The sequence below is a fragment of the Parasteatoda tepidariorum genome, chromosome 10, assembly GCF_043381705.1.
Source record: "Parasteatoda tepidariorum isolate YZ-2023 chromosome 10, CAS_Ptep_4.0, whole genome shotgun sequence".
NCBI lineage: Eukaryota > Metazoa > Arthropoda > Arachnida > Araneae > Theridiidae > Parasteatoda > Parasteatoda tepidariorum.
The window spans coordinates 57310076-57337197 of NC_092213.1; the positions used below are offsets into that span (position 1 = coordinate 57310076).

Genomic DNA, 27122 nt, shown 5'->3' on the forward strand with positions numbered 1-27122 from the left:
ACAATCTGTTGCATTTATTTTGCCATTTTATAAATCATGAGGAAAAAAAAGAGATCACAGTTTTAAATTAAAATTATGCTGGGCTAATTGAAACTTTGTGTTATTAGTTAAAATAGTATTCTTTAAATTATCTATTTTATCTTGTCTTTTAATTTCAATCATGCCTTTGTATCAAAATGGTCGCTATGCATTATAATGAAAAATTATTTTAGTAAGTTAGAGCTTCTAAAATATTGTTATAATATAGTTTTAATATTAATTTAATTTTGATTAAGCATTTAAAAAGTTTTTTTAATCAGAAATGAAAGTTCTTACAGTGTATTTGAATAAAAATCAAAAAAATCTGATTTAAATAAAATAAAAAATCCGATTTAAATCAAAAAAATCGCGAACCCTGACTATAATTAGTATAATTTAGACTATAATTGTACTTGTGGTTCAATGACATTTTTAACTAGATTGGTCATAATTTATTTTAAAAATTAAGTTTTTATTATTCTGTCTCAATTAACCCTTTATATCACCTTGTTGCATATCTGCAACATACACAAAAAGCCTATGTCTTTGCCCCAACAAATTTTGAAGGACGATTTCGGCGATTGTCGGCCAAAACCAGTGCGCCAAGATGAAATTGGGCACTGGCCTATTTGGGTTAACAAAAGAATCAGATGCAAATACCCAAAATGCAAAGGATTTACACAAACTATTTGTGAGAAATGTGGTGTAGGACTTTGTTACAACAAAAGTAAAAACTATTTTAAAAATTTTGATATGACTTAAAATTTTTGAATCTTTCAATCTTAGTGCCATTTTTCACAATGCTGCAGGAATGCAACAAGCACTTTTTTGTCATTTTGCATAATGTTGCAGAAATGCAACAAAAAAAAATTTTCCGATAATTTTTTTTATTTTATGTTGTAAAATTTTTTTATTATTTTTTACATGCTTAGAATGATGTATTCCAGTGTATGAGTAATTTTTATTAAAATCAGAGATGTTGAGATATGAAGGGTTAAAAGTAAGATATATATGTGTAACTAATATGATTCGGTTAAATCACTCTATTACATCAAGATTTTTACATTTTTTTCAGTTCCTGTTCTATAAAATATTGTTATTAATAATTCATGTGCTTATGTGTTTTGAAATTGATATGTTTTTGCATCTCATTGTATTTTGAGTTGTTTTTAACAGTGGCTTTTAATTTTAGACTGGAACTCTGACTGAAGAAGGACTTGATTTTTGGGGTATCATTCCTACATTTGAGGGAAAGTAAGTATACTTCTTTGTTTTTTTCCTTCTTAACAATAACTTAATGCCAATTTTTCAAGCATTAAAATATGTTTTAAAAAGTTTTTTTTTTTTTTTTTTTTTTGAGATGGAGTCTCGCTGTGTNTTTTTTTTTTTTTTTTTTTTAATGAGTGAACCATGATGTACAGTCGTCTTCTACATAACTGTCATAAAGAATGATCATTTGACCAATAGATGTCAATCAATCACTTAACTTGAATTATTAAGCATTACTTTAAGTCTTAACTTACTAATATTGGAACAAAGCAATTAACAAGTGGCCTTATTTTACTTAATTTTTCGGCTGTTTTCTAATATTTTCCTAGCTGCGAACTTTTATGTATTTAAACTCTATTATTTATTATTTTTTTTTGCATTCAGGCTCAAATTTATGTTAAGAATCTACTAATACAGAAAAAAAAATCATAGTTTTTTTTTCCTTCCAATTTATGCTAATAACTGCACTGTTGATTAGAATAAGAAGTAAAAATTGAAAACATGTAATATCCTCTGCATTTTAAATAATTTCTTCAATTTTGCAATGAATCTTTAGCATTTCAAAAAATGGGAGTTGGCATTTTTCAGAAAGTGAACATCTAGAGGCAAAAGAGAGCAAAATAATTTTTGTGTGTGTGGGGGGGAAGAATATGGTAATTAAATTACACCCTGAAATTGCAGGTTTTTCATACCATACTTCCAAGTATAAGAACAAAGAGCAGAGCTTCTGATTTGTGTGCTAATTTAACCAAATTCCGCATTTTTAAGACCATTGATTTGCCTTAAAATCCGACAAAATTTTCATTGCGATCTAAAATTTAAAGTAAGAGTGGTGGCTCAGAGTAAGAATTGAGAGTTCTGGAATCTAAAGTTTAAATTTTAAAGCTTTTGCTAAATTGCGTTAATGAAACGTTTACCTACATGTGATTCTCCCGTCAATTCGAAGTATTATTATTTTTTTTGGTTAGTTGGATTTTTGGTATTTTTAATATTTGAAACAACGCTGTAATCCGCTAATATCGCAATTTATGTTCACATTGTGAATCATATTCATGAGATTTAAAAATTGTAAGACTTTACTCGTATCCACGTGATTTAAAAATTCAATATCGAAATTTGTATTTAAAGTTTTTTAAATCAATATTGCAAATTGTATTCATGCATTTTTAAAATCCAATAATGCAATTCGTCACTCGCGCGATTGATATTCATTTTCGCGCATTTGTAATATCAAATGTTGATTTTTGTGTTTATGCAAATTAAATATCTAACATCACAATTTGTATTTTCGAGTTCTTGAAATTCACCCGATTTTAAAATCCAATATCGCATTTCTTTTAAGAATTAAATTTTTTCTCAAATTAGGTGATATTTTTCATTAGTAGGTAATTTAATTATAAATCTTAGTTCTAAAAATTATATTAAACATGCATAGTATGTAAATTTATGTTGAGTTTTTGTTCGTAAAATTTTCTTGTTTTTTCACTTTGTATCGCAACACATATTTTTATCGAATAGAAATTGATGCAAATTAGTCTATGAGCTACAGAAAAAAAAGCCAGATTTTTAAGCTTTAAAAATTCTAAATCTCTACTCACAGAGTGTGTACAGACTCTTTATACTCCTTAGAAACTCCTTGGAAATAAAAGTCCCCAAGGAGTATTTGGAACTACTTAGATTTCCAAATTAGTCCTTAGAAACTCCTTAGATTATTGCATTGCATTGCATAGGTGAACTTACTAAGTCCGCTGATGAATTTGCTGTCTAAGCAGGGAAACTAAATGATGACTGCCAAAATCTAATAGTTTAAGAAAAACTTTAAAAGAAAAAAAAATTGAATTGCAAGAGTTAGAAGAAAAAAATAACTACAAATAATTTTAGTTTTACATTTTTCAAGCAAACTTAATAATTTACTGTGATTTTTATTTATTTATTTTTTTTTTTTTTTATGTTNATTGTTAGGTTTTTATGTTAATCTTTAACATCTGTACTTTAACAAGATTTATTACAATATTTGAAACTGTAAAATGTATTTATGTGTAAAAGTGATAGGTGATTATTTTTCTTGATGAAGTTTGACAAAGTCAAAATTTATTTCAAAAGGGTTAGAGAAAAAATATGCAAAATATGCATTTTTGCAAGTTCCTTATAATAACTGCTTTTTAATTTTAAAAAAAAACTTTCTAGTTATCTTTTACACAAAGTTTTTAAATTTTTGATAAGTCCTTAAATTTTTGAACTCCTTGGATTTCTTCTTCTGATTTCTGTATGAACCCTGTTCTCAGTGCTTTTAACCAATTTTACCAACTGTTCTTGGCTGTTTCTTATCTTATTGTAAAGAAAGTTTTAAGAAGATATTGTATTTTCGCATGTAAAGAATATATTTCTCTGACATTAGAATAAAATAGAATTATGCAATTTGTAAACTAAATTGTATTTGTTAAACTAAAAGAAATATGAATAAAGAATAAGAATTTGGGATAATTTTTGCATGCTATGATTATTTTTCCATTTTAGATTTAGAGAACTGGAACATACCGCTCATAACTTAAACGACAAGAGCCGTATGAAAATTTGCATGTCCTCATGCCATTCTCTTACTATTATTGACAATGAATTGAGAGGTGATCCAATGGATTTGAAAATGTTCCAAGCAACAAAATGGGTCAGTTGATTTCATTATTGATTTTCTTATTGTCTCTTGTATAAATTTCAATTAATTAAGTAGTTCTACAGCTAGTGAAATTTATTCTCAAAATGGTAGAAAAAAATGAATAAGTAAGAAGTTTTAATTAGGTAGCTATTTAATTTAATCTACCATTTAATAAAAAAAATATCTTTATTATTAGGTTAAGAAATCTGTTAATTTAAAGAAAGAATAAATGAAATCATAGTATATTGCTCGAATAAGTAAACTATCATTCTCTTCTTGAGTAGTGATGTGAAAAAGTATCTAATATATTTATTTGTTTTTCAGAATAATTAAATTAAGTATTTTTATAGGAATTGGAAGAACCTGGTAATGATACCACTAAATTCGATGTTTTGATTCCTACTGTTGTTCGTCCAACTACAGAAACACTGCCTTTATGCAATGGTGTTGAATCGGGAGACATTATGGTGAGTTCATGTTTTTTTTAATTGAAAAATATATGTGCAAATAACAGAGAAGAAAAATCTACTGGACTCTTAAAGATATGAATCTATTTATATTAATTAACTATAACGTATTACTAATTCTAATTTTTTCAAATTCATAGCTCTAGGTATTTTTAAGTTAAAAAGAGTGGCTTAGAATGACTTAAGCTTCCCATGGTTATCTTTAGTTAGATTTCCTTGGAAGAAAGAGTTTAATTAAACTTTGAGTGGGAATTTTTCTTATATAAATCATACTTTTATCTTGCAATGTGATTGTATCCTTCTCAAAAGGTGATGAAAATCCAGATATTTGTTTTATTTATAATTTTTCTAAGTTTTGTCTGTTTTGTATATTTTTTCTAAATTTTTCTTTTACATATTAGATTAGAATTTTTTGTTTCCAAATGCAAATATGCTTTACTACTTATGTATTTATTGTATGTAGCATATAATAAATATATATTTGTGTATAATTACATGCATGACTAAATTTTACTAAACAAGAGTAAATCGTAGAAAAAAATAAACTCTTATATTTAAATTTTTACAAAAATCATCAAAGAAATATGTTTTAAAAATTCTTCTAAAATTAAAATTTTCCTTAATTGTTACAAGCTTTTGATTTAAAAAAAACTATATAAATTAGTATAAAAATAAAGGCAAATTTTGTTTTTGAAGGAATTGACTACCTAATTTCCTCATGGCTTTTATCTATTGGGTCTTTAATAAATCATCTTATTTAAATGGAATGACAATTTTAAATAATATGCATATTTAAATATTAATATATTATTTTGCTCAAATATTTAAAAAAAAAATTTGAACTATAGTAAATAAGCATAAAACAGTTTTTATATTCCCTTACTGTATTTCTGTTGTAATTATTTTCCTTTGCTGTAAATTTTACTTGATTTTCCTTGTTTCACTTTTATTTTTATGTACTTATGCTTATTTATGTATATGGTGTCTGTTTTCTGTGCATCTGTTAAATATGATATTTAAATTAAAATATTTAAATTGAAAATCTTGAGGAAATTTTTTTGGTAAACATCTAATGCTAATTGGTTTGGTAATTTTATGTGCTACTCCACAAGCAAATAAAATCAGTAGTTTCACAAATTATCATTTAATTAAATAGCTATTACTAGTTTAATTAATTAATTTTTCTTTCAATTTCAATATTTGTCATTTCTCAAAATATCAATAATGGTTTTTAAAAAGATATCCAAAATAGTGGCTGCCTAAAATAGTAGTTCTGCTTCAATTTTTTTTCCTTCAAACATTATATGTGTGATATTTATCATGACTTTTATACAAGTAATTTTTTGTTTTTAGAATGACTTTTTATAATCATCAAACTAAAAGTAGGAATCTGGACAAAGTACATAATATTTGTCATGACGATTTGAGTGATAAATTAGAAAATGGACTTTTTTAATCAATTGACGTTATTTCCCTATTAAGTATAATTTAAGAATTCTTTGTGAATTAGTTTATCCCTTTTTATAATTTATATTAAATGAAGTTCCTGAAGGTAGGGGCATGTAAAAAAAAAAATAGCTGAATGAAATTATCCGCTTGGCTTTATCAAATCATCGTTATGAATCAGTTAAGGTTGTTAAAAATTTTCTATTTTATGTTTTGTTTACAGTTAACTCAAGAAACTAGTCATGAAAGTAAATTACTTAGTATACCTATGTCTCCTACTAAAGACTGCTCACTGCTTGAAGAGGTATTTTATATTTTCTTTTACAGCATGCTATTAGTTATCTTAAATGGAGTTGCTTTATTTCATTAGTGTTCACAACTATTTCTTTGTTTAAAAAAATGATCGAAACAAAATGGGGGAAATATTTATAATTTTCTTATATTAAATTATGATTTTCAGTTGATAATCAGAGTGGCCATAGGACAAGGAGAAAATTAATGAGAGGCCAAGAAACTTTGTTTTATTTTCCAAAAATCAGAGAAAACAGCTTAATTTGGGTTTTCAGGCAATGGGCAATCCCTTCCCCCTACGGAAAAGGGTGCAAATGTCTGTTCTGAAGTTTAATTTTGGTTCAATTTATAATAAATCGATGTCTTCTGAAATTTTTGTTGACTCATTAATAAATTTATATATATTGTATTTATGAAATTAAGTCAAAATTTTATTAACAAAAAGGGTTTCTTGAGCTTCAATGCGTTTCTTGAGATACAATGAGCTTCTAGTCATTTTAGTTACCTTGTACTAGTACTATTGGTACGTACTAGTTACTTGAGTTACCTTCGATAAGTCATTAAAAGCAGCAGAAGAAAAATTTGCTTACATTTCTGCTACTATTAAAACTGAATCCTTCATTAGTAAGTTTTTTTTTTTTTTTTTTTAATTTTAAGTAAAAATGTTTTGTAATATATTTTACATCTTTATAGATAATACAGAATTGAAAAATCAATAATAAAATTTATGCAATCAGTTACAAAAATCAGAAAATGAAAGTTCAGAATCAGAAACTAACTATTTATTCATCAAATTTCTTTTATTTTACTGTAATTAAACTAAACCGAGCAACTGAGATTCTACCTAATTAAGAAAACGGAAGCAGGAGAAAAAAGAATTTCCATTTTGCTTAGATTAGTTTAAGGATCTTAAAAACAGCGTTGTTTAAATCTATGCTGTTTTTTTAGTCAGCTAACTATTGTTATATTTTAACCTAAATTGGAATTCTTGTATAGATACCTGGTTAAATTACTTTTTCTCTACCCCTTCCATCAATGCAATTCATTATTAATCCAAATTTTCTGAATTTTTTTTGTATTATTAAATTTCATTTAGATGTAATGGATAGCACTTTTGATGATGTAATCTTAGCAGATTATGTAATTATAGATAAATACAATTATAAATTTAATTATGTTATCATACTTTTTTTAGTTTAGCCTAGATCATGTGCTGTTTTTCTACTTTATGTGCTGTTTTTTTCCCAGCATGTTTGTCTGACTAGTTTCATTCTTGTTCTTTACCAGAGCTTTACCCCTTGTACCAGAGCTTTATTGTTATTACATTTCAGCCTGTGATCTTTTAATTTTGTGTATTCCTATGTGCTGAGCTATGTTTTTTTTCTTGACATCTTTTAATGTCATTTTTAAAGTAAAATAATTATGTTTATTTTTCTATTTTTGACTTGCAATCCCCCTCCCCCTCCTTTTTTTTTTTTTTTTTTTTTTTTTTTTTTTTTTTTTTTTTTTTNTTTTTTTTTTTTTTTTAATTAACCAATAAAATGGTTAGATTCCAAATACAGTGGATGCCAGATATAATGATCCCATGGTCTAAGCAAATATGAACAAACAATATAAGGTGAGGTTTCTATTTTGTGAATACACTAAACTCAAGTAAATATTTACTTTTAATTCCTAAATACTAGACTTATTTTGACAAAAACATTCTCTTATGCATATTTTTCAAAATATTTAATTTCTGCTCTAGCCTTAATTTAAACAGCCTTTTTTTACTAAATAACATGCCCCCAGAGTGCGAATTTAGCTGTAACAAACCACATGTTTTAACTCTAAAATAAACCACTTCTTAAAACACTTTACAGAAAGAGTGAATGTAGTTTTTCAACAAGAAAAATATCGATTTATTGAATTCTTTTTAAAGAGATATCCAGTCGTTAATGAGAGATTTAAGATTCCAATTTAAACATGAGGATGCAATACACATTGGCATTAGGTTATGACAAGAACTAAAGATAAGAGCAGTAGAATTCAAGATGTTTATTGAGAAAAAAATAATTTGCATTTTTTTAGACTTTTGCTATGCATTGATTCATTGTCAATGGGGGGGGGGGAGTTGTTTTCGAAGTGCGGAAAGTTTAAAGCTTGCTTTTGGGGTGATATTCTTGAAATAAGTAAGAAAATGAAACAAAATAATGGCCATTTTGTTGTAACTGTTGAGTTTTGATATTTTAATGTTGGTTAAAATAACAAACATTCTCTGGAATATTAAATGGGACTTAGCTGTCCATATAATGGTATGGCCGTACTAATTGGGGATCTGCATAAACTGTAATTAGAAATTTTAAAAGTCTAATTTTGTTAAAAATATTTGTTGTATTTTTGTGGTTTTATTAAATTTATCATTGGTAAGTTAATTTTATGTATATATCTTATCCTGAACTATTTTTATAAAAATCTTCAAATACTTGTTTAGATACTCCAGGACTTAGTTCTGTTTTTCTGTGAGTACATTAATTGTGCTTCATAATTCATAAATATTTATTTTTATACTTAGAATCCTCCCTACGAAGTAGGTATTATTCGCCAATTCCCATTTTCTTCTGGTCTTCAACGAATGAGTGTTATTTGTAGAACTTTAGGAGCTGAACATTTTGATTTATATTGCAAGGGAGCACCTGAAAAAATAACCTCTTTGTGCCTTTCAGAAACAGGTTATTATTTTTATCTATGGTAACTACTTTAAATTTGTTTTAGGGCTAGGAAATTTGTTATTAAATTTTTTTTTTCTTTTTAGTACCAGTTAATTTCCCTGAATTGCTTAAGCATTATACTGTACAAGGTTACAGAGTTATTGCTCTTGCCTATCGAGAATTACGTCCTGATCTCAGTTGGCGTAAAGCTCAAAAGGTTAAACGGTAAGTTTGAACTAAAATCTAAAATTCTTTTTTAAGTATACCAAAAATGTTTCTCTTATTTTTCTTAATGTAAGTTTTGTTACTTTTCATATTTATTATTTAATATTTATTTTATTTGCGTAGAATTTTTTAAATGAATTATTAAAAATTATATTAAATTTAGCACCTGATGTTAATTTTTTGAAAAGTGAATGTATTGTATGACATATAGATTAAGTGAGTAAATTTAAATTATGTTACAATCTGATTTTATTCTATTAGTTTTATTTTATTTTACAAACTGCTTTTATTCAATTAAATTTATTTTATTTTACAATCTGATTATATTCAATTAAATTTATTTATATTACAATCTGCTTATTTGTTTTAAAGTAAAATTTGATACTGTGATACATTTTTGATGATTTGTTATTGATTTTCTTTTTCCCAAATTTTTGAGCTAAACCATGCTACAGAACTTCTTAACTTGCAGGAGTTCATGATTATGATTGATAGTGGTAGTGTTCAGCAATGTTCATGGCTCAAAAGAAAGCTCTTATGTTAATTGTGTATTTCATACAATATGTAGAAAAACATTTAAAAATAATACTCCTTTTATTAGTTAAAAGTGACATCTAGTTAAGTTAGAACCCTTAGTCAACAATAAGGGGTTTAAGACTTTGAACTGAAGCCTTATTTTAATTCCAGCCTTTTAAATTATATTTCAAAGGATAGACAGCAAAGAATTTTTAGTTGATAAAATATGTAGATTCTAATGTAATGCTTAAATCAATGTTAAATATTGTCTTAATTGTTTTCTGATATTTTTTGGGAAACCTGGAATTTCTGTTAGTTGTATTTGATGAATTTTGTATGTCTTTTCTTTGTTTTCGGAATGTTGAGCTTAGAATGAAATCCTGCATCTAGAATAAAGCATTTTTAAAGTCCTTAATGTTTGCTTTGATAAAAGAGTTGGAACTCTATCTTTTAACTTAATTTTTTTTAGGTTTTGTTAAACTGCATTCATGATTTACCGTCTTCCATTCATAAGAAAATTATAATGGTGCTTAATTCATAAATTCTGCAAATAAGATATCTGAATTTTTTTTATTTTGAATCTCAAAAATTTTTATTGTGGTGAGGCATAGAAGCGCATCCCTTACTCACACAGGCAGGCCACCCACATTGAAAACATGGAAAAATCAGGCAATTTCAAAGAAAAGCTGGAATTTTTCTCTTATTCTAAATTATTTTACCTTCCGCTTTATACCCACTTTTTTAGACAGAAATTAATCGCGTAACAGTTGAAATATCAACTTAGCAACTCTTTTTCTTGCATCAAAATTCGCTCCTTTATGTACTTGTTAAACTAGAATGCCGCATGAAACTCCCCCATGGTTGCTAAATGAATGAAGTAACCTTTGACCTCTTAGGAGACAATGGGACTATGCAGTTTCGAAAAGGCAAACTTTTGTAGTGTGTGTGGAAGAAGGGGTTAAGATATTTACTTCTGTTTATAAAAGCAGGATTTTTTTATATTTTAGTCCGTGAGCTAAATCCATTTATTGTTCAAGTTCGTTTCAATGCTTTGTCAGTATTTTTTTTTCTTTTGACAAAATGATTAAAAATGTTTCAGTATTTTTAACTTTATAAAAAAGCCAATCAATCACAATTTTTTTTACAGCAGTGTCGCTAACAGCAACATTTGTGGACAAATCTTTACTATTGTTACATTGATGCTAATTTTCTCGATTTCATCGTAACCTTTAATAACATGTTATAATTGAAAAAGGACATGTTTTAATATTTTAAGAACAAACTGTATGTTAAAATTTAATTTTGCTGTTTAAATGGGAAATATTCTATTCTTGATTCACAATTCAAATTGTGAAGTAATCACAATGTTGAAAGTTCCTAATTGTTGCTAGCATTCCAGAGATAATACTTCTGAAACTGTTTCTCCTTTTTACCCTAAAAATCTGGCAAGAACTAAGGAATGTATGAGAAACATGTTAAATGATGTATAAGCATGGAATATAAAAAAAAAACTTTAATTCATATGTTAATAAAACTTTGTTTTCTCTGTACTGTACAGGTACAGGTTTCTAGTTGTGAAACCATAAGCGTTTAACTTATCTAAACTAAAAATATTGGAATTCTTGAAATACTTTAATTTAGAAAACATAATGATATAAATTTTATCTAGATTTTTTTCTTTTCTTGAGTATGCAACAAGAAATTTGACAATTTTGTGTTTGCAGAATTTATCTTTGAATGCTAGATATTTCTTAAAACAATAATTCTAATTATAAACCTGCAACTTTTATTTAAACATTTGAATTAAAATGCTGGGTTATGGAAAATATGATTACTGAATTTCATAAAGAGCTCTATTTAGATAAAATACAGTATAAAATGGCTTTATATTGAAATATCTATAAATATAAAAATTTATTGATGTCTAATTGCCTTGAACTAGTTTCTTTTGCTTAATGAAAATATATTAAACAATATTTATCCAAGGTTTTCTTTGGTCACACTGTATTTTATGTTTGGTACACTTTTCTAAAAACTACTTAAAGTAATCCATTAGAACATTTTTATTCAAGAAAATTAATATATTCTACAAGCTAAACATTTTATTTTGCCCAATTCTCAATTTCAATTTTTGCCATCTCAATTTTTAAAAAATTAATGTTCTGCCAGAACGTTAAAAAAAAATTAAAAAATCTTTCTAAGTTGTTAAGACAAATTAGGTTTGATTATTTTTTCAAGATGATATATTTAAAAAATAACATTTTAAATAAAATACTTTAATATCGGCGCTTCTCTTGTCCCATCCTGCACTTAATGAGGGGGGAAAGAAAAAAACATACAACACACTGACCAGAAATTTTCAGATTTTTACCTGGAAAAATCAGGAAAATTTGAAATCTGATCCACATTGTATGGATTATTTTTAAAATCTAGCAAGCTAAAAAAAAAAAAAAAAAAAAAAAAAAAAAAAAAAAAAAAAAAAAAAAAAAAAAAANAAAAAAACAATTATCTGGAATAATTTTGACTCTATATTTTTACATTGTTTAAATGTTTTAAATGCATTACTGCTGTATGATATTTATTGTGTAGCATACATGTAGTGCCATCAACAAAAATGATAAAAGTTTATGATGCTTTTTTACTTTATATATTTTTAATCATTTTACAGTGAATTGTGATGTATAATTTATAGTAAAATATTGTAATTTTATGGAAAATGTTATCTTGTGATCTTGAAAAAAAATTATAGTACTATTTTTTCTTTAGTTGAAATTTAATAACAAATATTTTTATTTTATAAAACACATTAAAATTACAAATCTCAATTTTTATAATTTTCACTTTGAAATTGATAAATAAACATGTTTCATTTGTAGGGAAGATGTGGAAAAAGATCTGACTTTCTTAGGGTTGCTGATTTTACAAAACACACTAAAACCTCAAACAACTCCAGTCATAAAAACTTTGTCAGATGCCAAAATTCGTACAGTTATGGTGACAGGTTTGTAAATATATATATATGTCACATAAATCTTTATACTTTTTTCATAGAATTCTTTAGTAATATCATTTTTCTTGTAGGAGATAATGTCATGACTGCTTTGAGTGTTGCACGTGAATGCAGTATGATACCGGAGTCCGACAAAGTCATAGTTGTTAAAGGTTTTCCGCCTGACCATGAAAAACCTGCTTGTTTAAATTTTGAGTATGCTGATATTCCAAGCATGAGCCATTCAAACTCTACTTTATCTGAAGCAGTTTCATCAATTCATGGAGATTGCAGTCCTGTGGTAAATTATTTACCTTTCAAATTTTTTTTATATCTTAAGATCTTGAAATATAAAATTTAATTTATTCTGTTTCAAATTCAGTTTTAGCACATAAATATATTAGTTATAGAAAATTTCAGTAAAAATTCATTAGCATGTCACAACAGGGTGCATACAGACCCCTTATACTGCTTAGAAACTCCTTGGAAATAAAAAAAAGTCTCCAAGGAGTACTTGGAACTACTTAGATTTCTAAATTAGTCCTTAGAAACTTATTTAGATTATTGTGTTGCATAGATGAACTTACTAAGTACGCGGATGGATTTGCGAAAAAAATAAATAATTTTAATTTTACATGTTACAAGCAAACTTAACCAATAATTTACTGTGATTTTTTTTTTTTTTTTTTTATAAAATGTTTGTTATNCCTTAGATTTTCCTATGTATTCAAATTTAAAAATATGAGATTGGTAGGTTTTTATGTTAATCTTTATCACCTGTACTTTAACAAGATTTATTAAAACATTTGAAACTAGAAAATGTATTTATGTGTAAAAGTGATAACTTTATTTATTTTTCTTGATGAAGTTTGACAGAGTCAAAATTTATTTCAAAAGGGCTAGAAAAAGATATGCAAACATTAATTTTTGCTAGTTCCTTATAATAATTGTTTTTTAATTTAAAAAAAACTGTCTAAAAAAACTTTGTGTAAAAGATAACTAATTTTTGATAAGTGGATTTCTTCTTCTGATCTCTGTATCAACCCTGGTCACAGAAGCGGATAAAGTTTTTTTGTGGTATATTTATTATTAATCAACCATAAAAATTATAAATGTTATAAAAATTATAAATAAAAAAATTATGTCAATTTTTTTTTTGTTACTTTATCCTTTGACGAGATATTGACTATTATTTGACATATCTCATATTTACTATTAACTGTAAAAGACATTTTCAATTTTGTTTTGCCAGTTTCAATGACTAGGAAATTTTGTCATGTAAACCAACAGTTTAGTAAGAAAAGCAAAATGAATCTACCAAAAACTTAGATTAAGCTGGTCACATTTTATTGAAGTAAATGACAGATGCATAACAAAGCTTCCAGGCGAGACTGAAAAAGATGCTTGGTTACAAAAGAAAAGAAAAAAATGACTTGGAGAATCTTCAAGAAATTTATAAAATTATCATTAGCTTGATATTGCCAAAATAGTAAAACCATCTTGTTGTAGATGGTTAGGTCATTCATTTAGATATAATGCATATTCAGGATAAAAAATAATATTTTTCAAGGATTGACAAAAAGCAATGAATGGGCTCAAAACAGTTGCCCAGTAGATGCCTCTGCGATTCTGAAAGAGGTCTAAAGGAGATAGAATAAATAAAGAGCTATTGCGCTGATTAGAGTCAAATGGGATGAACTTGAAAAAAGTGCCTTACAGGCTGCAGTGTGAAGAGATCATCAGTTGTTAATTTATGTTTTATCTTAGGGATATTAGTAGTAGACTGGATATTATTCGTATAAGTATAACTTCTTTTTCTGTTAGTGTTTAATAAATTACAAGTATTATAGCTGAATAACCTGAATTTTTTCCCTTCCTGACAGTTGGCTCGTTACATCGAAACAAAGTTTAATAATTATCATTTTGTAATGGATGGTAAAGCATTTGCAGTCATACGTTCTTATTTTCCTGAATTGCTTAATAAGGTAAAATTTTCTACACATGAATATTTAATCTTAAATGACTGAATGGTTAAAATTTTTGAATTCTATTTTCTGTTCTCTCTTTTTTAGGTTCTTCTTCGTGGTACAGTCTATGCTAGAATGAATCCAGATCAAAAAACTCAACTTGTTGAATCTTTGCAAGCCATTGGGTACTTATTATATTAAATTGATATGATTACTATTTTAATTTACTGAAATTTTGTTTGTAAATAAATTTCTTTTAAAATTCATAAATTAATATTATGGCTAATGATGAAAGGAAAAAATGAATAAAGAGTGCAAACTTTTCAGTAGTTTTTAATTGATTTTTTTCATTACATGTTCATGGATTTTATTTTCATACATTTTTAGTTGATTATTTTGGTTTGAATTTGATCTTTTTCTGCCATTCAATTTTATACTCATACCGATTTATTGCCAACTCTAGTTTTTGACAATTGAAAATATTTTTTAATTGTAAAAATTAAATGAAATTCTTTTGAAAAAGACCACACACACTTACCTTTTTTTTTGTAATGTGTTTTTTTTTTCATCTCAAAAGTTGGAAAGGTTTGATAAACTACAGATCAGATTATTTTAATTGGCAGCTGATTCATCAATATAACTTAACAACATATGTATTTTTGTTACCATGATGTCCTTATTGTTAATTAAATCCTTTAAATGAATTTTAGTAGTATATTTATCATAATTTAAAGCAATAACTAATTTTGAAAAAATTATCTTGCATATTTATGTGTGAATTTTCATGATTTTTAACCTTACAATATACTTACGTCCCAATTACCATAATGCCTGCCTTATGTTAAAAAAAAAATTCTTCATAAAGTATGTAAGCTGTGTAAAATTTTGAAAGTTTTTATTCTTTTAAATGTTTTTTTTTCCTCTTCCATAAAGTAAATGTAGGTTCCACTTGCTATTGCAGAATACTATTCCTCCTGCCTTTTTTTTTATTTCTTTTTCTTAATTTCATCTCGGTCCTGAGCATAGTTTCTAGTTTGGTTTTGTTACCTTGAGTCTTCATGTTAAGTTTTTTAAACCTTTAGTTTCATACAGATATATTTAGTTATAGAATGAATATATACTTTTTATTTGCCATTTTAATTCATTGTTTTCTGCAGATATGTCGCAGGAATGTGTGGTGATGGTGCTAATGATTGTGGTGTAAGTATTATGTTTTCAAGAAAGCTAGGAATTAAATTTTCTTTCTTTATTATTTTTTCAATTTATAATTGTGATATTTATAAGTATTTGATGTTAGTTACATGTACAATTATGCTCAAAATTATTTTCTTATCTTACATAATATTAAGTTTGAACAGTTTACCATAATAAGTAATAATTTTATTATTTTACGTGTAAAATCTATTACCTAAATAGAAATTTAGGAAGGTTTTTTTCAATAACTATTTTTCTTTGTATTAGTCGCTTAAATATGATTCAATTAAAAATTATGCAGTTACTTAGTTTGCATTGTATAATAAAGTATGTAACAAATTCACATAAGTAATTATTTTATGTGAATTTTTTATATAAGTATTTCAATACTAATCTGAAACATTCTAATTTTTAAAAAAAATATTTTTTTAAAAAATTATTATTCATAATTAAATCTGTTCGTATTATTAATATTTAAGTCTATCAAGAGCGTAACTCTTCTTTCATGATATAAAAGTTGTAATTTTAAAAAAAAATTTCAATTTGAACTAGTTAGGACTGGGCTATAAATCGATATATCGCGACATATCGATTTAACGCCTATATCGGCAAACCGATACAGCAACTGTCATTCCAAGCGATGCATCAGAAATCTGATTTAAGCCGTCGAGTGAAGAAGACGATATAACGATATAGCGATACACGCAAGGACTTTCTCTTACGTTCCGATGCCAACTCGCGCTGTGGAAGACGATATTGTTTCGTTATGTTGAGACGGCCTTGACTGATGAGCGGTAGAATCAGAATCACTTTTGAAATTTAAAAACTGCTGATCACATGTTCGTTTTCGCACCTTCGCGATTTGAAATCGTTTCTTGTAGATTATTTTCAATGGGATTAACTTCGTGATCGCCGTCGTAATCTTGTTCTGAACGCAATCTATTATTGAAAAGAATTTATAAAGAAAAGTTTCTTCATTAATTAGGTAAGTTTTTTATTTATTTTCTGACAAAACTTTTTTTATATTTTTAAATGTGAAAATTATCGGAAATCTAATTTAATACATCCATAAGGAATTAAATTACAAAGTAAATAAATTTGTTAGGTTATTTTTTTACTTTCTTTTAATTTATTAAAAGCCTTTCGGATAAAACTTCTAATAATTTAATGGGCTTCTATTACTGATTTTAAATTTATAAATCTTGAGTTGTTTTTATTTTTAGAAATAAAGTTAAAACAAAACTTATTTTTTGGACATAAGTCAATAAACTTTATTTGTTCAAAAGAATTTGAAAAGTTTGCGAATTTTATTCATTTCTTTTTTTTTTTTTTCAATTACTACTTCGTTTTATTAGAGAGTAAAATCATTATTTTTTTTTAATTTTCGTTTTATATTATTAGTTAATTAGCTAAATATATTACCGAATATCACAATTCTTTTGTTTTTATTTTTAAGAATTTAATTAAGAAACTTTGCCTTACTTTGTTTTTCGTTCATAATTCGGTCATTATTTAATTTAATTTAATTATTTATATGAAATAATAATAAAAATAGTGTTTAAGAAGCATTTTTTTTCTAAAATTTATTTAGCTCTTTGTTTTAAGCATACAAATAATTTTTTAACGAACTTATTTTTTAAATTTTGTTCCTATGCTGTTAGGTAAATATATTGATAAATTTCACTTTTATTTATTTTTTTATTTTTAAACTAAGAAATCTTTTGTTATTTGCGTGATCATTTTTAGAAAATATAACAAAACTTGTGTTTACTTCTTCATTAAGAATTTGAACATTACGATCGAACTTAATAATTCTGTAATTATTTACGCATAATAGTACAAGCAAATATTGATTTGTTAAAAAAAGTTTCTTTTTTTTAAAAAAAAAAATATTTTTAACACTTTGTTTTAAGTGTATAATGAATTTCTTAACAAACTTTTTTTTTAATTTTTTAAATTTTCTTTCAATAATTTCAGCTAGATATCTTTATAAAATTCCCTTTTTATTTTTAAACTGAGAAATCTTTCAGAGAACGAAAATTTTAAGAAATTATTACAAATCTTATGTTTACTTTTTAGTTTAAAATTCGAACATTTTTAATTTTAAACTTCGGCTTTTAGTCAATCTAACTTTTATTTTAATTAAAATATATTTTGAAATTTTAAAATCAGCTTTTGTTTAATAACAATATTTTTTTTCATTAAGGGTGTTTTAGGGGTTAACTTAAATTAAGACTGCTTATACCTTATAAACGATAAAGAAGTGCAAATATTTCATTCTGTATCTACACACATTTTTTCAATAAATATTTTAAGTAAGATTTGTACATCTTAGTCAATTTATTTAATATCTTTCTTTAGCAAAACATATATATTTTCAAATTTATAAATTGATTTAAATCAATATGCGTATGAAGTCTTGATAGAAATCTGACTTTCTGTGCCTTAAAGTAAATGAAATTCAAAAATACTATATCGCGATACATCGCTATATCGCGATGCAAAACTGACGATATATCACGATATATAATTTCTAATATCGCCCAGTCCTAGAACTAGTCTTATGATTTATTGATATTTGTTTCACCAATTATAAATTTTACATAATCATTCTTTGTTGCTCTTAATTTGTTAGCATACAAATCTTAAAAGGAGAAATCGTTTTGAATTAGTTGCAAGGAATATTTTTAAAAAAAATCTCTAAATGGTTTTAAAAATAATTTTCTTTTCAAAAAAACATATGTTAATATGTAAGTTCAATGCAAATAAACGATAAATATTCTTATTCAGTACATATTTGTTAATGAAACTTATATCTTTGATCCTTTGCAGGCTTTGAAAGCTGCAGATGTTGGTATTTCCCTTTCTGATACAGAAGCATCAGTTGCTGCCCCCTTTACTTCTAATATTGCTGATATCACATGTGTACCTATAGTGATTAGGTAATTTATTATGTCTTTTCTTAAAAATTAAGATTATGCACTCATTTAGTTAGATATTTTATTTATAAAACAAAACTGTGAGAAAAAAAACTGATCCCATTCCTGCTGATTCTTATGTTAAATGACCTTTGTTTCTTTCTACATCACCCATCTTTTTTTGGGAAAGGATTATTTTTACCTTCCTTATTTCTGCAGGTCAGCAAAGATTAATTCTAAAACATGAACATGTTGTTCATAACATTCACAAACATGTACATGTTTTAACTTAACCTGGGTGATTTTGGAAGGATTATTTCCATTAAAATGTAAAAAGTTATTAGTAACAAATTTTTTCCAAATTTAATTTTTTAAATTAAGTATAGAATATAATTATATAATATGGAATATAATATATATAATTTTTCTACATATAACCAGCTATTTTTCTTTGGTTTCTTTCTTTTTTTTTTTTTTTTTTGTTAAATTTTTTTCTTTTCTCCTTATTAATTTCATGACCATTAAAATAGTCCAATCTAAAAGTGAACTGTTTATAAATTATGATAGTGATGAGGAAAATATGTTTTGCTCAAGAATCTAAAGAAATTGTATCACAACTTTTTTTTTCCTTTAAAAAAATGCTGTTAAGTATAATTTGTACTCTATAACATTGCATTTCAAATTTTTATTCATTTTCCAAATTAAAAACACTATCAGTAACCAACTATATATTATACCTATATATTATTCTGTCTTGTTTAATTGAATTCTCTAGATTCCTTCTTTTTCATTAATATTTTGGATTAAATTTTAATCTAATTTCACATTTTTATTAGTATCAAGTTTGATTTATTTTTGAATAACATTGAATATTAATAAAAAAAAACAATTTGCAGAAGGAAAAATGCTATCAAACATGACTGAATAGTAAATTAACTAAACTTGTCAAAAAGGGGCTAAACTTGTTAATAAACTCAGCTGTTGTGTGATAATTTTAAAATTTTATTTTGTAATTTTACTTTTAATTTTTGTTTCATTTTAGAAAATTTAAATTAAAATGATTTATTATAGTGGTTGCATTCTATTTCTTATTTTATTTTCTAGGCAAGGCCGAACTGCATTAATGACATCATATGCTACTTTCAGATTTATAGCCTTATACAGTTTAACTCAATTTATATCAGTTCTTATTTTATACACAGTAAGTATCAGTATATACACAATATTTCATTCACCTATTTTTAATTTAAATTTTGTTAAATAATTTTAGTTAGTTCGAAAGTTATCAGTTTTTTTGCTATAACCAGTTATGCTTAGTCGATTGAAATTGAATTGTATATTACTATAATTATTATAAAAAGCTTTGGGTCTATGTAAATTAAAAATTTAGATATTAAGTAATAGTATGTTGTAAAATTAATTTATTAAGTCTTTTTTCTGGCATATTAAAGAGCTATAATAAATAATTTTCAGTAACACTTTTTATATTCTTAAAAGATTTCAACTATATAAGCTCAAATTTATTTTTTAAAAAAAATATTAGTTTTTTTTTATTGCCACTTTTATATTAAAGTCATTGTCTTTCATCTATAGCAGCTGGGTATATTTCTTTAAAAGTTTATGGCAATTAGCTTAAGAGTTTTTATATAAAAAAGTATAAAATTTAGGTTTGGTTTTTCTAAAAACAATTTTCTGTTAAGCTTTCTATATTTTTATTTATTGCCTCTTTAGTTTAAGAATTTGTTAAAATTCTTAAACTAAATAAGTTAATAAGTTGTAACTAAGTTAAAATTTGTGGAGTTAAGTAAAATCTTCTATTTTAATTTAGAATTTATTTTTTAATTAATAATTAGATAAATTTATTTTACTTTTACTTAGCTTAATTTTTTTTTTCAAATCAGTGTCATGTACTAATACAAAATCTGTAATGTTATTTTACACAAAATTGTTTCAAAATAAATTCATTAAATTTCATCTAATTCAAATTTTATTGTTTTTATTTATTCGTTTTAGTTTAGCTATTCCTCATACTATAAGAAATATATGCAATGTTTACATTTTGGCAATTTTGGTTTTGGTTTGGTTTAGAGAAGTACTGCATGTTTAAGTAATGGTAAAATGACAGTATTCATGCTTGTTTTTTTTTTTTTAGCATATTTTTAGATTTTTTGATGTAAAGAATTTAACTTCCATTAGTAATTTGATTTCTTTAAAATATATAATATTTTAATTTTAAATTAATAGTTTTGATAATAAGAAAAATGAATTTGCCTTGTTTTTTTCTGTATCACAATAATTTTTATTTTATTTTGCACATTGTAAATTTTAACTTTATGGTTTTGTAGTTAATTATTTTGTATTCTGTGCTTATTAGATTTTTATAGTTTTTAGTTTTGAGCATGAATTTGTTAATGGTTAGATCACTTATTTATTATTTTTCGTTTTCTTACACAATATTTTTAATATCCCTTTTATAATATAAGATTTATTCAATTTAGAAATATATATTAAAAAAAAGAAAGCTGAATTTAAACTAAAAATAAACATTAAAAGTATTTCATTATGAAATTGATATTATGTCAAAAAATCTGGCAATGAATAATCTGGAAAGGATATAGGTCTTTCATTTTTTAATAATTTTTTTTATCCTTATTTTTAATTAATATTTTCATTTTTACTTTTTATTACTTGTAAAACAAAAACTAATTAGAATATAATGACAATTTGATATCCTTGCTTGCAGTTGATCCATGTGTCAAATTTATGTGGATTGGACTGCTTAATATATATACCATAAAGTTAAAAATAGTATTTAGATAAAAATGTATCTCTTTGTGTTACAATGTTACAAAAATGTTTTATTTGGAGTATGTTTTGAATTGAGTATTTTAATTAGATTTAAAATGTTTTTAGACGAAGAAAAAAATTTAGTTTTTATACTTAAATTTCATGAATATTATATTTGTACTTGTGTAGTACAGTCTACTACTAATTATTCATCAGAAGTAAAAAATTTAAAAGAAAAAAAAGGCTAAATTTTGGTGCAATAATTGGGTTTGTTAATCTAATAAGTATCTAAAATAAACAGCTACTATTTTGGCTTAGCAGCAGTGGCATGCAGCGAGATGCGGTCCACACCCGTGGGTGGCGGAGCAGGTGGCTCTTCGTGCCGTGGGCTAGAAACAGTCATTTATTGGCTGGCCAAATCCTGCAATTCCATCTCGCCTCACTCCCAAGGCGTAGGCCTTCTGCCATGGGGGACCGGTTAACATTGTTTCTTAGGGACATGGTAGGTTATTTAAGAGGTTAGTATTATTTAATGCCTGGTAGCAAATGTGTGTAACATTGTAAGTATTTGTCTTTCTCCTGTCTTTTATATTACTTTTAAATTAAATATATATGTACATTAATCTGTGAATCACTCTATTACTCAGTAATTGATTTTTTATTTATGGTGCACTAATTTCAGTAAATTATTGTATAAGCCTATGCTATTAGGTAATAACGTAATTAAGAACCACGCTTTTGATAGATTAAAGGGGTAGCTGTTAATAATAGTCTTTTGAATAAACACAGTGAAATATAAGGTTACAATAAATTAAGTTAATATTGAAATCCGCAGTAAAATATTAGGTTGGAGAACTTTGTTTTTTTCCAGCATATGTAAGCCCTTTAATTTTATTTTTGTTAGATCTTGCCAAGTATTTATTAGTTTTATCTAGCTAGTATTTTTTATTTATAAATCTCACTGTTATTGACCATCCCAATTTTCATCAATAGTTTTTCTACAGTAATGTTCACCTTTCTTATTTTGAACCCATCTCAGAAGACAAGAAAACTTCAGATTAAAGCACCTGGATAAATTTGCTTTTGTAGTGATAGCAATTTATTTAGTGCATTATAAGATGATGAAAACCTCACTTGCTTAGCCTGATGGCAATGAAGCATGTTTCATCTACTTTCTCTTCCAATTAAGAAAATAATTTTATTTTCATTTTGCCTTGCAAGTAAATTAAGTTTTTCTTTGTTTGTTATTGATTACCACAAAGTATTAGCCACTGGTTTGTTTTTAAATTTTAGTACAAAATTGCACAGGATATTAACTTTTTTAATAAATATTTTTTTTTCATGATATGGATTGTCAATAAATTTAATTATCTTTAATTTTTAAAACAAATTTTTTCTTATTGTTTTTGTATTTAATATACAATATTTATCTTCAATGACTTAAATATTTACCTATTCTAATAGTTGTCTTCATGCCATCTAAAATTAAAAGCTTGTTGATGCTAGGTAGATTAAAATTTTGTTGGTTTTACAAGAAAAAGAAAACCTAACATTTTTATATTTTTTCCATTTGCCTATTGGCAGCTTTTATGTACATGAATTTTAGTTATGTATCTTTTATTTTAAATTATTTTATGCACATTTTTAGTGGGAATATGAGGCGATAAAAAATATTGAGTTCATTAAATTTCATAAAATGTACAATCATTTTAAAAATAATTGTGGAAGAATTCTAGAAATATGTACTAGCTGTCTAAATATTTTATTTGTAGTTTTTTAAACTATTCTGTAAATATAATTTAAGACACCCCGTTCAACAACAACATTAATGAAAGAAACTTCTTAAAACCTATTTAGTAACATTATTTGTGTAAACATATACTTTCCCAAATTGTGTAAAATATGTTAAATACTAGTTTTTGAAATTTTTTGCATAAATCTAATCAAGATTTAGCTTCCTTTCATTAAAATCTGAAACATAAATTTCAAAAATAAAAATAGAACTTTTTTTCAAAAAATGTTACCTTTTGGTAAAATATAATTATATTCTTGTTTATGTAATTTGTCCGTAAGTATTTTTAGCAACATATTTTTCCTCAATTTTACTTAGCATGTTAATTTATCTTTATTTTAGGTAGATACAAATTTAACAGATCAAATGTTTTTATGGATTGATATGGGACTTATCACTTGTTTTTCTCTTGCAAGTAAGTATACATGTACCTATGTAAGGTCTATGTATGTTACATGTGCCAAAAAGTCTTCTGACTAGAAATAATCAGTACTGACTATCAACATTTTATTTTTTGTTGATATTCTTAATAAAATTTTGAAAACAATGTTTTTTAATTGATGTGTTAATGTAAGTAATGTAATACATTAAAATCTAAAAATTATCAAATGTGCAAATATTTTATTTATTCTTTTTATTAAATATCATTAGTTATGTTTAGAAATCACTATTTTAAAATATCAAAGCATTGCTGCTTTAAAAATATACTTTTTCTCCAAAGTAAATTTCTTAATTTGTTTGATATTTGTGTATAATGATGGAGATAAAAATATAAATTTTTAAACCCATTCGAACTTTCTTCTGAAAATGGGTTCTTTTTTTCTAAATATTTCATATTTTTGAAATTCTGTTATTTCTACAAGGACTTGTACTGCTCCTTTTCTTTCCTTCGTGGTATTGCAAAGCATTTTGCAGCCACTGCATCTCATGTGTAAGATCAGAAATGTAACGCAACATGCAATATTTTGTTTGAAGAAATTTTTTTAATTAAATGTCTACTTGCAATTTTTTTTAAAAAATTTTTTTATCTAAGAAGTTTAAATTCTTAAGGCATGCTCCTAGATTTGTCAGAGAACTAAAGTTACTGTATCTTTGTACTTATTATTTATTTAAATTCATTGTTGATAATATCTTTTTTATAGTGTTGTGCTAAATCTTCCAGTTGTTTAGACACTGAACCAAATGGTACTGAATTTTGTCTGCTTCATACTGCCTTCTCATAGCATAATGTAGAAGAAACTGTTGTTTTTTCAGGAAGCCACTAGCTTTAAACATATATAGGGTTTAATAACGACACATACAGGGTTCATTTAAAAATCTACCTCTTTTGAAACATCACTATCCGTTTTTTTCTTCTCTCTTTGTTACGAACTAATTAATGCTGTATCTGTTGATAAAGTATAAACTTTGTGAGCACTCCTAATAATGTCAATCAATGTGTTGTTAATGTTTCTCATCAAATTTCAGTGGGTTATGCCAAGGCTTATGATAAGCTTGTACCACAACGTCCTCGTTGCAGTCTCTTCAGTGTACCCAATGTTGTTTTCCTCCTAGGACAAGTTTTATTTATAGTGGTTGCTCAAGTTCTAAGTCTCATTTATTTACAACATCAAAAATGGTAAGTAGTACAACTGTTTAAAGCAAGAAGTTTTGTATCTGAGATTGTATGTAGTTGACATTTACAGACTAGATACAAAGAAAGGCTGGATACAATGTAAACAATGGCGTCCCTGAGATGATGTCGTTGTTTGCACTGTATCCAGTCTTTCAATCTATTTGTTCACCTGCAAAAAGTTGCAATGACAAAACAACCAAATGTAAGTAACAGCAGCTGTAGGTTTATTTCATCTTGTAGTTGAGCTACTAAGAAAAAGCAAAATGTTAAATAAGAGCAGTTTTATGATAGTAGCCATGTTGATTCTTGCATTAAAATTTCACTAAAAGCTTGCAAAAATCAACCACGCTCTCAAAATGATATGAATGCACACTTCAATAAAGAAAGTATACTATCAGTAAAATGTGCGTTAAAAATTGATGATTGTAACTACAGTATATGAAAGTATTGTTTTAAAACATAATTTTTGTAGCTAAAATATAGACCATTTAAAGACCTGATAGAATTTTGTAAAATACATATGGATAACATAAAATTAAAAATATTATCTTTTTGTAATTTCAGACAGCAAAAAGTTATAAGTTAATTTTTGGAAAATTGGACTTAGAATTTTCTACTCATAAAAAGTCAGTTAAATATTATTTTATGGTTCTAATGCCATTTAATGTCTGATCTTGATGCTTATGAATTTCTATAAGATACAAAAATAAACATCTAGTTCTATCAGTTAAATGTACAGAATGTTTCATGAATTTATCATTTATTATTTCATTTTATTATAAGTTTTTGTGCATTTCAACTGTTCATTGCTTGGAAAATTTAACCTTGCAATGCTTTATTAATGTACTATTACCTATTCCATGTTAACTATTCTACTTGTTACTTATATCATTACTTTACTAAATCGAAAATTATTTAAATTATGTGAAATACAAGTGATAATACATGATATTAAACACTATATTCAGTTTACTCATAACTTGATTTGTTTCGTTCAAGGTATGTACCAGTTGTAACTGAAGAAGAGGACATTTTTCCATGCTGGGAAAATACTGTAGTCTTCTTTGTTTCGTGTTATCAATATCTTATGATGGCATATCTTGTTTCTGATGGCCCACCCTATCGCAAACCTTGGTATACAAATTGTAAGTAAAATCTGTGTTTCATCTAAAGATTTTTCATTTACTTTCATTGGCTGTATAAATGATTTACTTAGTAGGTCGTTAGATTAACTTCCGAATTTTTTACTATTATGTAAGATTTGTTTTTAAAAACTCTAAAAGTTAATATATCAGTAATACGTTTAAGAAACGAATCCTTTTGAGAAATGCCAAAATGCTTCAAAATCACTATAATGCCCAATTTATGTATGATCTGCTATTTCTTACTTGCAAATTAAAGTGGATGTTTGCAGGAATCTCTCTCCCCTTTCTTTTTTGCTATTTCTGATCACTCAAGAATTACAAAAAATTATGCAGGTTTCTCACTGGTTAGCAAGAACAGGGAAAACCTGTTATTGTCAGGGAATTTTATTTTAACTCAGGGAATAGTCAGGAAAAGTTGCAATTTTTTACAAAGAGTTGTAATTTTTTTTTTTACAAAAGTTGCAATTTTTTGCAAAGTCTTAGAATAATTGTTAGTAACAGTAATCAGTTATTCAGGCTAAAGTTAAATAATTCTAACGTCTTTGACTATTATATTTTATAAAAAATTTAACATTTTAATCTAATTGATATGATTTAGTGATTTTTTTCTTTCGAAATCTAATATTTGTCATAACAAATCAAGAAAAATCTAAATATTCTGATAAGTTGCATGGTATGGATAAAATATGGTCTAGATTTTCATTGAAATTTACCTGATATACCTGGAAAAGTCATGGAATTTTTCAAATTGGGTGCCAGCACAGTTATTCTCAGTGGAGAAAAAAATTGTGCATTTAAGAGCTAAATAGGGGGCTATAAATCTGTTATCAAGTATAAACAATTTGATTTATATGTGGTGAATGATTCACAATATTTTATTGCTTTATAAACATTTTCTATTGTGTAATATTCCTTTGGATGTATGATATAATAGATATTTTTTTTTCTAGACTTTCTGCTTCCTCTTTTGATTATTGGATTTCTGATTACCACTTTCTTAGTGTTCAATCCTTTTCCTGTGATTGCTCCATATGTTGGTGTAAGTATTTAAAATTTACTTAAGGATGTTTATTTATTTTTTTATTGTTTCTTGATTAAGTTAATATCTCTTGACTTTTTTGCATATTCTCTGTTGCCCAA

The 27122-nt window shown here is 25.7% G+C and overlaps 1 protein-coding gene across 10 annotated transcripts in view; it reads left to right on the top strand.

Moving 5' to 3' along the window:
• The window catches only part of LOC107453091 (anne boleyn), a 90147-nt gene that overhangs the window by 56665 nt on the left and 6360 nt on the right, over window positions 1-27122 (top strand). For 6 of the 10 annotated variants that reach the window (XM_016069777.4, XM_016069773.4, XM_016069776.4 and 3 more), the window contains 17 exons: window positions 1211-1272; window positions 3805-3952; window positions 4291-4407; window positions 6077-6157; window positions 8699-8855; window positions 8939-9059; window positions 12452-12576; window positions 12657-12865; window positions 14448-14549; window positions 14637-14716; window positions 15689-15731; window positions 18558-18667; window positions 19748-19844; window positions 23565-23637; window positions 24690-24840; window positions 25837-25982; window positions 26933-27021. In XM_016069777.4, the coding sequence (XP_015925263.1) occupies window positions 1211-1272; window positions 3805-3952; window positions 4291-4407; window positions 6077-6157; window positions 8699-8855; window positions 8939-9059; window positions 12452-12576; window positions 12657-12865; window positions 14448-14549; window positions 14637-14716; window positions 15689-15731; window positions 18558-18667; window positions 19748-19844; window positions 23565-23637; window positions 24690-24840; window positions 25837-25982; window positions 26933-27021 (1911 nt within the window). The remainder of the gene's footprint in view (window positions 1-1210; window positions 1273-3804; window positions 3953-4290; window positions 4408-6076; window positions 6158-8698; window positions 8856-8938; window positions 9060-12451; window positions 12577-12656; window positions 12866-14447; window positions 14550-14636; window positions 14717-15688; window positions 15732-18557; window positions 18668-19747; window positions 19845-23564; window positions 23638-24689; window positions 24841-25836; window positions 25983-26932; window positions 27022-27122) is intronic. The other 4 variants (XM_071187212.1, XM_016069774.4, XM_071187211.1 and 1 more) reach the window with 1 other exon arrangement.